The sequence below is a fragment of the Lingula anatina genome, chromosome 1 (assembly GCF_051362555.1).
Source record: "Lingula anatina isolate TDL-2025a chromosome 1, LinAna3.0, whole genome shotgun sequence".
NCBI classification, from domain to species: Eukaryota; Metazoa; Brachiopoda; class Lingulata; order Lingulida; family Lingulidae; genus Lingula; species Lingula anatina.
In genome coordinates, this window is record NC_141767.1 from 10,670,506 (window position 1) to 10,680,073 (window position 9,568).

At 32.8% G+C, this 9,568-nt stretch overlaps 2 protein-coding genes across 7 annotated transcripts in view; one reads left to right on the plus strand and one right to left on the minus strand.

The window, feature by feature from the left end:
* The window catches only part of LOC106152867 (very long chain fatty acid elongase 4), an 11,009-nt gene extending 8,971 nt beyond the window's left edge, over window positions 1-2,038 (minus strand). Inside the window, exons 1-4 of one of the 4 annotated variants that reach the window (XM_087002535.1) lie at window positions 1,896-2,010; window positions 1,151-1,249; window positions 761-858; window positions 358-545 (exon numbers count right to left, since the gene is read on the minus strand). In XM_087002535.1, coding sequence (XP_086858661.1) covers window positions 358-545; window positions 761-800 — 228 coding nt within the window. In that variant the 5' untranslated portion in view covers window positions 801-858; window positions 1,151-1,249; window positions 1,896-2,010. Of the gene's footprint in view, window positions 1-357; window positions 546-760; window positions 1,060-1,150; window positions 1,250-1,678; window positions 1,808-1,895 lie in introns of those variants that run through there. The other 3 variants (XM_013526603.2, XM_087002536.1, XM_087002537.1) reach the window with 3 other exon arrangements.
* On the plus strand, window positions 2,039-9,031 carry LOC106152865 (very long chain fatty acid elongase 4). 3 transcript variants are annotated; one of them, XM_013526601.3, is made up of 8 exons: window positions 2,039-2,205; window positions 4,381-4,464; window positions 4,830-5,017; window positions 5,209-5,289; window positions 5,612-5,783; window positions 6,330-6,457; window positions 6,980-7,141; window positions 7,770-9,031. In XM_013526601.3, exons 2-8 carry the CDS (start codon window positions 4,395-4,397, stop codon window positions 7,902-7,904), a joined length of 936 nt encoding a protein of 311 aa, XP_013382055.2. In that variant the 5' UTR covers window positions 2,039-2,205; window positions 4,381-4,394; the 3' UTR covers window positions 7,905-9,031. The 3 variants fall into 3 exon arrangements, with proteins under 3 accessions (XP_013382055.2, XP_013382054.2, XP_086858656.1); XM_013526600.2 differs by lacking the exon at window positions 6,980-7,141 and adding an exon at window positions 7,201-7,365 and having other exon boundaries at window positions 2,042-2,205; XM_087002530.1 differs by lacking the exons at window positions 2,039-2,205; window positions 6,980-7,141 and adding exons at window positions 2,344-2,496; window positions 7,201-7,365.
* The last annotated feature ends 537 nt before the right edge of the window (window positions 9,032-9,568 follow it).

Here is a 9,568-nt window from a genome sequence, read left to right on the forward strand (position 1 = left end):
TTAAGATAGAGTATAAAGGCAGTGACTGAGCCACAGAGACAGATGGACTTACAGACTGAGAGAGTTAGAGATAGTTATAGATACGGTAGAAGAGACCTGAGTCTTCAGGCGCTTGAATAAACCATGTAACAGAAAACTATTCCTGCCTGTCTCAGTTGTCTTATTGGTGAAAATGTAACTCTTAGAACAAGTGTATAACCACCGACCGGTTATTACAGCATGTGGTAGATAAATTTTATGCTTGTTTGCATTATTAGTCATAATGAAAAAGCATAAAACTTTTGCTCTATATTATAATATTATAACACTGTTCTATGAAATTTCCTAATTTGAACAGAATTTCACATTCCAACATACCTCCCAAAACATGTATACAGATAGGAACACAAGGCCTAAATTATACACAACCAACACTTTGCTTAGTTTGTATGCTGGTCTGCTTTTCATCCATACTGGTCCCTTCCACACCAAGTACAAATACAGTGCAGTTGCTGTATAAGATGGGATTGGACTGTCCATAAGAAACCATTCTGATGTCCTTGGATCTGCAGGAATTAAAGAAAATATTGATTATTATTATTTGTAGATATATCTTATGTAGTTAAACAGTACATATAACTCGCCAATAGCTAGACAAATAACATATTTTTACAAGATACAGTTTCTGTAAAATGTACTTATATCATTTGCACTGTAACTGTTAAAAACTTGTGCGAGCAGTTGCAAAAGGAGAATAAGTTAAAATGTTTTATTTGCTGACCTGATAGAGACATGATTCCACTGTAGAGGTCTCCCACCATTTTCAAAATTGAAGCTATTCCTATTATTCACAGCTAGGAGTTATTTTACTAGTTGGCTCTGAAATGAGAACGCTTTTAGTAAATGTCATTATATTTAAACACAAATGTATGTACTCTCCCTATTTCTGCTAAAAGATTTGCTTCTATTTTTGAGTGTCATTTTGTTGTAAATAAATTTAAAAAAATAATTCATCAGATCTATACACTTTCATGACTATTTTGTTCACAAGAAACCTTTACAGCTTTTACTACTTTCGATAATTTCTATTTCTGACATTTATTTTAGAAAAAATGTTTAAGCTGTTTATATTTTTATTTTCAGCATCTTAATTAACAAAATTTCACCCTACATCACTAAAGTGCAGCACTCCACAGGTTTTGTTTCATTTGGTTATTTTCTGCATTTCATTATAATTCGAACATGAGCATCAGCCTAACTACCCTGTACCCTGTAATATTAAAAGACAGCATGGATAATGTGCTAGAGAGAAATTTATATGAACATATAACAAAATCATCTATTCCAAATTAATGAGAAAAATATTTTACAGAAAACATAACACCTTTTCTTAATACAGAATACACCCCTTTTCAACATATAGGTCCATTTGAAGAAAATAAAAAAAAAAAATTAAAAATACAGTTAAAACATATTCATGCATTCTACCATTTTCTTAATTTCTGTTGACAGAAAGTGATAAATTAGCTTCTTTCGTAATGGACATTTTATAAATTCATGTCATGCTAGAATGGGGAAATTTTCATATTTAGCAACGAAGGTTTCAGCTGTCTTAGTGTTGAAAGTTTTGAAAATTACAAACAACCCTTTTCAATAATATTTCTTGAAGCCCTCTCTTGTATGTAAAACCTGTATATACTTTCATAATCATTAGGGGGTTGGGGAACGGCACAACTTTTCTGTACATTCGGCACACAACAATGCATAATGACTTCTATCTCCAACCAGCCAGTCTATAGCCATTTAACCCTAAACTACAGCAGAGGCCTCTATCACTTATGATCACTTGACATCGAAAACAAGCACATTGTTTTTCTTGCAATTTTGATGCAATACTATCACCGATTGTTACTTACATTTATCGGAATACTACGCTGGTCACATCTTCAACACGTTAAAATGTTTGTACACTTTTGCTCGTGTTAAACAAGCACGTGTTTGTTTACACGGCAACGTTTAAATGACCGCCCGCTCTAGTTTTTCATCCAATGAGGCGTCGTTTTACTTTGCATCACCAAATAGCGTAATATGAGAGCTTTTGTTTTATAGGTCAAATATAGGAGCACTTACCGGTGTTGGAGCCAGACTTAAAGATTGTTGGTGGCAACGAACGAGTGCTCTAACTATCCAAATGCATCTATAATTCTGTTACCTTGAAGTTTAGGGGTGAGTATTTGTGCTTCATTAGCTATCTCTTACATAGACTTTGTAATAATCTCTTCACGTTAACGAAAATGCTGATTAGACCCGTAAGTCTAGTTCCCGTAGTTAGAGACCGCGCCTCACCAGTACTTGTGTTAGTAATGTATTATTTTGCTGGGACCGCGACTTCTGAGCATTTACAATATGCATCTTATAAGACTGAATTTTTAGACATTGTATAACACTGTAGACCTTTGCAGGCCAACCGGCCTAAGGCTTATATCCAGCTTCGGCAGCTACAGATTTACACCGCAGGTACGTCTCGAAACAAAAATGATGATGTACCATGTTGCCAAAAATTAACCTCAGTACCTGTTTTACAATACATATACAAGAATATCATTGTAAATTTACACTAAAGCATTGAGCTATATAGGATACTCGATCTGGGGCCATTAAGCTGGTTTCTCGGTATCACGTCATATTATCTATCCAGGTCAATATTACGTATTTTAGACCATGTGTTCGCTGTACAATAGATTCACTGCCCTAGTTTGCATCATGTGTAAATAGATTTTTAGTCTTTCAAGCAATAGGAATTAAACATAAGGTGAAGTTAAAAATTTTACTAGAGAATAAAAATCAGCCAGTCAACTGTGGAGTGACAAGTATACATCTCGGACCACTGGCTTTAAATGCTGCTTAAAAACATACCCACTTTCATTATCAGATGTCAAGGACTATGATTTGTCAGTGTATGAACATTTATTTAATCTGTCAATTGCTGAGAGATAACACTGATAGCAAACCACGTTTTATAGAGCATTGCACGTGGTTATCATGGCTGTGTGCATGAACTTTATTTGGATGGGCAACTGCAATGAATTGTGAACTTTGCTACCTGACATTAGCCAAAAAAAAAAAAAAAAAAAAATGCTGTGACTTTAAGTCATAACACTTTTTAGATAGGTGTGATGTAATAAGAGGTGCTTCAGGATGCTGTTACAAGTTGACTGCAGCACCTCTTAAGCAATGCTTTATAGAACTGCCCCACTTCTCTTATGTAACATTCCTATCATATATATTTAAAAAGAACTATTTGTTTATTTGCAGATTTTTTATACATGTTTGATATTGACAGAATAGTGCTCAGCCTTAATTGCTCCTAATAGTAAATAGTAAAAATCAAAAGTTTACTGAAACAGATCAGTTGATCATCTAAGAGAGACTGTGATTGTAGGGGCAGATGTGTTTAGATTCTTTACTTAAATTACACAATATTGTTGCTTTATTTCTAAAATAGTTTGTCAATTGCACCAGGCCAATGTTAGGCTTAAAAATCTCAATCTTAAAGCAAAGTCAGTTTACCTGTTGAGTACCTGCACATGGTTATCAAAAGAAAGGGAATACTTGGTATTGTTAGAACAATAACTTGAGCACACACCAGGGTACTTTTGAATGGTCACTGGTCCATGTTGCTATGTTCACATGCTAACAAATCTACATGTGCCTTTTAACAATAGGTATAGATAGGTATACCAATATAGGTAAGAGTTAAATTTAAGCTGGTCAACGAACCTTTTTGTTAGTTTTATAGACCTCACATACAACTGAACTGTGAACAAAGCTGAAGGTTAGGACTAAATGCCAATGGCGAAACTAAAAATGAAGCTTATATTTTTTTAAGTGTCAGTTTACAAGATTCAGCTGTTGAGTACACAATTAGGGCATGAATGTTATGTCAGATATTACTGTGCCAATATTTGTGTTTGAACTTAGCATGTCAGTTGCTAAGGATTGTTCTGGTCAGTTATATTCAGTCTTATTCCCGCTCAATATATCATGTGAACTGCCCTCTGAAACTGAGTAATCAATGCTGTTTCCTGATAGCATTAGTTTGATTCATTTGGTTACTAGTATGTGTATTCTCAGGGATCTAATAGTAACTATTGTTCCATTATTGTTAACCAGGAAAACAGCTAGCATAAGCCTAATTATGAATGCATGCTTTTCATGACAACCACTCATGAACAAATAGCAAAAATAACCTAAGTATCTCTGAAAGGTTTCATATTTGAAAGAATTGCACTCCAAACAAGTATGAAAATCACAAAAGATAATGATTTTGCAGACATACATAACCATGCAATTATTATTTTGACGAATTTTTCATGAATCTTGAAATTCTATATTTTTCAGCTTGAACCAGAATTATGATTGAAGTGGTAACAGACACGTTTAACCATCTCTATGAAGGTTACCTATGGACTTTATCTATTGCAGGTATGAATAACAAAGCGGGTTTACAAAATATGGTGAAGTTGCACTGAAATTTGACAGAATTTTAGAGAAAAATATCCGTGGATAGCATCTGTCACTTTCTTTATGCTTGTTTGTTTGTTTTTGTTGCACCAGACTGCATAGTTTTTCATAATTGTTTACCTTATACTCCTCCACGTCCAACAAAATCTTGCTTCTTTTACAAGAGAAGAGATTTTATATTTAGGTTATTCTTAGTTTAAGAAATTTATACAACTGCATTACTGCTGCCCCCCCCCCCCCCAAAAAAAAAAAAAGGAGAAAATAATGTTGAAAAAAATATTGACTTTGAGAACCCATTTAATAAGTCATGTCAATAACATTTTCAGATGAACGAGTTGCTGACTGGCTTCTTATGCAGTCACCTCTTCCAACTTTGGGATTAGTTGTTTTATACTTATTCTCCATATGGAGTGGAATGAAGATAATGAAAAATAGAGAACCTTTCCAGTTAAGATGGGCTATATTTTCATACAACCTAGCTTTGGTTATACTAAACTGGCACATATGCTCAGAGGTAAGTCAAATGCAGAAAACAGCATGCATAAATAATTTGGGGGAGGGGGACTTGTATATATCTAACTTAACTGTTCTTTTAAAAGTTTTAGACTGTTTTTTATAGGATGTGTTATCATCATCATGATAAGTAAAAACAATAGTGATGAAGAAATGGTCTGATTATCTATATTTTCTTTCTTTTATTTTCAGCTTTTTAGTGCCTCCTGGAAATTGAATTATAGCTACTCATGTCAAACAGTAAATTATTCATATGACCCAGATGAAATGAGGGTAAGTCGATTGTTTTGCAGCATGAGATGAGTTTTCATCAATAAAGTGTTTGTACTGGTATGTGAAGTTATTTTGAAAACATAAGAATTTAATTGGAGGTAATTTTTGAGACACTTGGTCTTCTATCAAGATAATGATCGAAAAGCATTAGCTTCTGAACTTATATTGTGCACACAAAGACCTATTTATGAGAGAATATAATATTCCAGAATTTGACACAAAAATTCTGATGTTGAAAAGTTGCAGAATGTACATTAAATGTATAATTTGCATTCATTTTCATATTACTGCATAACACTTTCAAATTTCTTTATTTTTTCAGATAGCTAAAGCCCTTTGGTGGTATTATTTTTCAAAGTGCATTGAATTCCTAGATACCATCTTCTTTGTCATGAGGAAGAAGAACAATCAAGTATCATTTTTGCATGTATACCATCATGCCACCATGTTTCCAATATGGTGGATCGGTGTAAAATGGGTTGCAGGAGGTCAATGTAAGTGTATGTTTTTAAAACAGAAAGAAAACAATTCGCCTTAATGTGAGAACCAGGCCGCAAGATGATCTTTGGCATTTTTAGCCGAAAACCTACAAAACCCAACACTATAATACAATGGGAATCCTCTTATGATGAAGGCAAAGTAAATATTATTCTAAGTAAAGTCTGATGGATTTACCTTTTAATACATATTAATACATACAACCCACAGAACATTTCCAATAAACATTCTCAAAATGACACCAGAAAGCAAAAAAAAAAGAAAAAAATCAAATCAACCAGATAGTAAACACAGACAGGCCTTGCCAATTTCAACATTTGTTTATTACAAACAGAGTGCTTTTCATGCATGCGCAGTTATTTAAATCCTGAGCTTATGTTTTTAAATTCTGGAGAACATTAAGTACAATAAGTAATTAACAGTTATATTTCAGTTTATTACTGTTTTGTATTTTGATTTCCCACATTATATCCATATTTTATGGAGTTGCAAAGACGATCTTATCTGAATTAATAGTTGATAGATTCTCTTTTTCTTTTCAGCATTCATGGGTGCAATGATTAATTCATTTATTCATGTAGTGATGTACACATATTATGGAGTTGCAGCCCTAGGTCCTGAGTACCAGAAGTACTTATGGTGGAAGAAGTATCTCACCAAACTACAGCTGGTAAGGGAGGTCTGATGGACATTGTTTCATTCGATCTTTAAATGTTTTATTTAATTGGGTATATTAAGCAGTCATTCTAGAACGTTTTTGTTATTATTATTATTATTTTATAAAGTCCATATTTTTATATAACACTATACTTAAGCATGTCTTTGTTACATATCATTTTCATGAATGTTTTACAGTATGCTATCCAAGGACTTAAAAAAAAAAAAAAAAAAAAAAAAATATATATATATATATATATATATATATATATATATATATATATATATATATATATATATATATATATATATCTTATTAATATGTTTGTTGATATGAGGAGTAACTTGTGGTTTACCATTATGTTTCTTACTAACATCTTTAACTATATTTTATGCCAAACAGCTTGTAGCATTAAGGCATTCTTCAGTAACACAACTGCACTTTGCACAATGCTTGTCTAAGTTGCTTAGGGGTATTAATATATAGAGAGTTCAGGAAGAGTGAAGGTTGCATGCTTGTTTCTGTTTTCTGCAGATCCAATTTTTTGGTGGGATGGTTTATGCAGTACAAACACTTTATGTTCAGTGCAAATACCCTCTCTGGATGACCTACACTTCAATGGGATATGGGGCCACTATAATTGCACTCTTCCTCAACTTCTACATACAAGAATATGTTCATAAAAAGAACCTCAAGGTAATTTTAGGTGTAGAAGCTTGCTTATTTTTAAATCAATTTGTTTCTTCTGTGTGTAGATACAGTTTGTGGTTGGCATGGCCCATGCAGCACAGTCACTGCTCCTACAGTGCCCATTCCCCTTGTGGATGCAGGTGGCATTGATTCTCTATGGAGGCTCAATTTTGGGCCTTTTCCTCAACTTCTATTTCCATGCCTATATCAAATCCAAACGAGATAAGCAGGTAGATATGATGTATTTTAAGACAGAATTAAACACGTGATTGTATCTATAAGAATACATTGTCATTTGTGAAGGGCATTTGATGATCAGTTGACCAATAATTACTGAAAATTCTGACATTTGTGAAATTTTTATTGTTAATTTTTCAAAATGTACAATTGTTATATGTTTAACATTATGCAGAATTTACAAAATTGTACCCTTTATATATGTGTGTATATATATGTGATAAAATTTTTGAAAAGGGACAATTTTTTCCAGTGTAGTAAGTAGCAATGTATATCTGGTCATATTCACCCTTACTTGATCCCTGATTTAATAAACTTTTCATGCAAATTAGTTGTTGTACTATCTTGAAAAGCAAAGCTTTATACCATATCTTATAAGAATTATTACTTTTTCCAGTATAAAACCCTGCATACAAATGGCAAGGGAGACACTAATGAAGGACATATAAATCAAAATGGTCACAGCACAAATGGACATGTGAAGAATGGATATATCAAGAATGGACATATGGCATCAAAAAAAGAACAGTAGAATGTCACTTTTGTGAAGTATTCTTTATGTTCTAGCTGACTGTAGGCTGCAGTATTGTATACCCATAAAGATTTTTTTCATAGTGAATGCAAGTCCTAAAATTCAGGAACTTTTGCATGTTATTTTAAGCAATCCTTTTTGAAGCAGTGATATCTGTGCACAACTCTGTCAAGCACATGATCAACTTTATGTGAACAGTTGCAGCCTCTACATTATGAAATATTTGTTGTTAATTGATATAAAACTAGTTTTATTTTTTTTTGTAAGCAATAATTATTTTTAAATATTAGTGGATAGCATGATTTCTTTTTTATGTGAATGGAAAATCCTGTTTTTAAAACTTCTTGCGGTATGTTTCATCTTCCTGTTCATGACTTTGCTTTTGAGATGAGTAGGTGAAATAAAGGGCCCAGTGTGTCAGTGTATAAGTCTTCAAATAACGTACATGTCTTCATGTATGTAAGCAACTTTGTCAATTCTGTGAACAGATTATCTAGTCTATTGAACAATTATCTTGTATGATATTTTTTATGATGTTAAATGCAAGCAAACAAAATCTTTGGCAGTTACCTTTGTCTCAGTGCAATTCATGATTAAAACAGAGATGCACTCAGAGAGGCCAGACCTCCATCAAGGTAGCTCAGTTCTCATTATTTACTAATTTTAATTAATCAATTAAAATTAAATAATGGATCAATGGAATCAAAGCAGTTGTAAGTTTGGTACTCTCTGACTTTTCTGGAAATTTTAATTAAAATCTGCCCATATCCTTTTGAGTGAAGCCATCAATTAACTTACCAACAAAGGCAAAAATATAACCTCCTTGGCAGAGGTAACAATGGTAGTTAAAACTTTTGTTGTTTGCAATTGTCAATAAATTTTGTCATACAATTGTTCATACCAAGTGCATTATGTCAGCATTTTTTTGTTATCAATTTATTTAGAAACTTAGAATGTTAAATATGGCCAAGGATATCATGCCAAGAATGCACAACCTATTTGTATTGCATTGTTAAAAAGTTCTTAGATGTACATTCCAGTTTTGTAACATGAGCATTTTCTTGTATTGATATAATACATGTATTTTTTTGTCATATTTAATAAATATTAAAAAATGAATTAGACCATATTATTATGTACAGACACAGATGTGTCTGTACATATTGCCATCACCTGCGTCTGTCGTCGCCGATGGCGATGCCGATGCCGATGCCGATGCCGATGCCGTGCACTTTCCTTGTAAACACAATAAGTGGAGGGCAGTTTTACTTTTTGGCTTTATATTTACAGAGCTGATGAATATTCATAAAACGCAGGTCAAGTTCGAAAATCAGCATGATTGGGCCATTATTGTAGAAGATATGCTGTTTTTTCACTTTTCAGCATATTTTTCACATTTCCTCAGATTCAATTCTTAGGCATGTTAACAGTCTCATTATTAAACTAATAAGATACGTAAAAGTTTTTGTTTGACATTTCCTGCATCTTTACAACATTGTTAGTTGATTTTGTAAAAATGACGGTAAACTTGTTATCGTGTATTGTGTAATAAAGTTTCAAAAATGGAAATAAACTCATATCATTGCAGTTTGTCAGATTCAATTATTCACTATGTTCAGAATCTCAGAATGGAAGAAATTGGACATTTAACACTGCTCTATTGA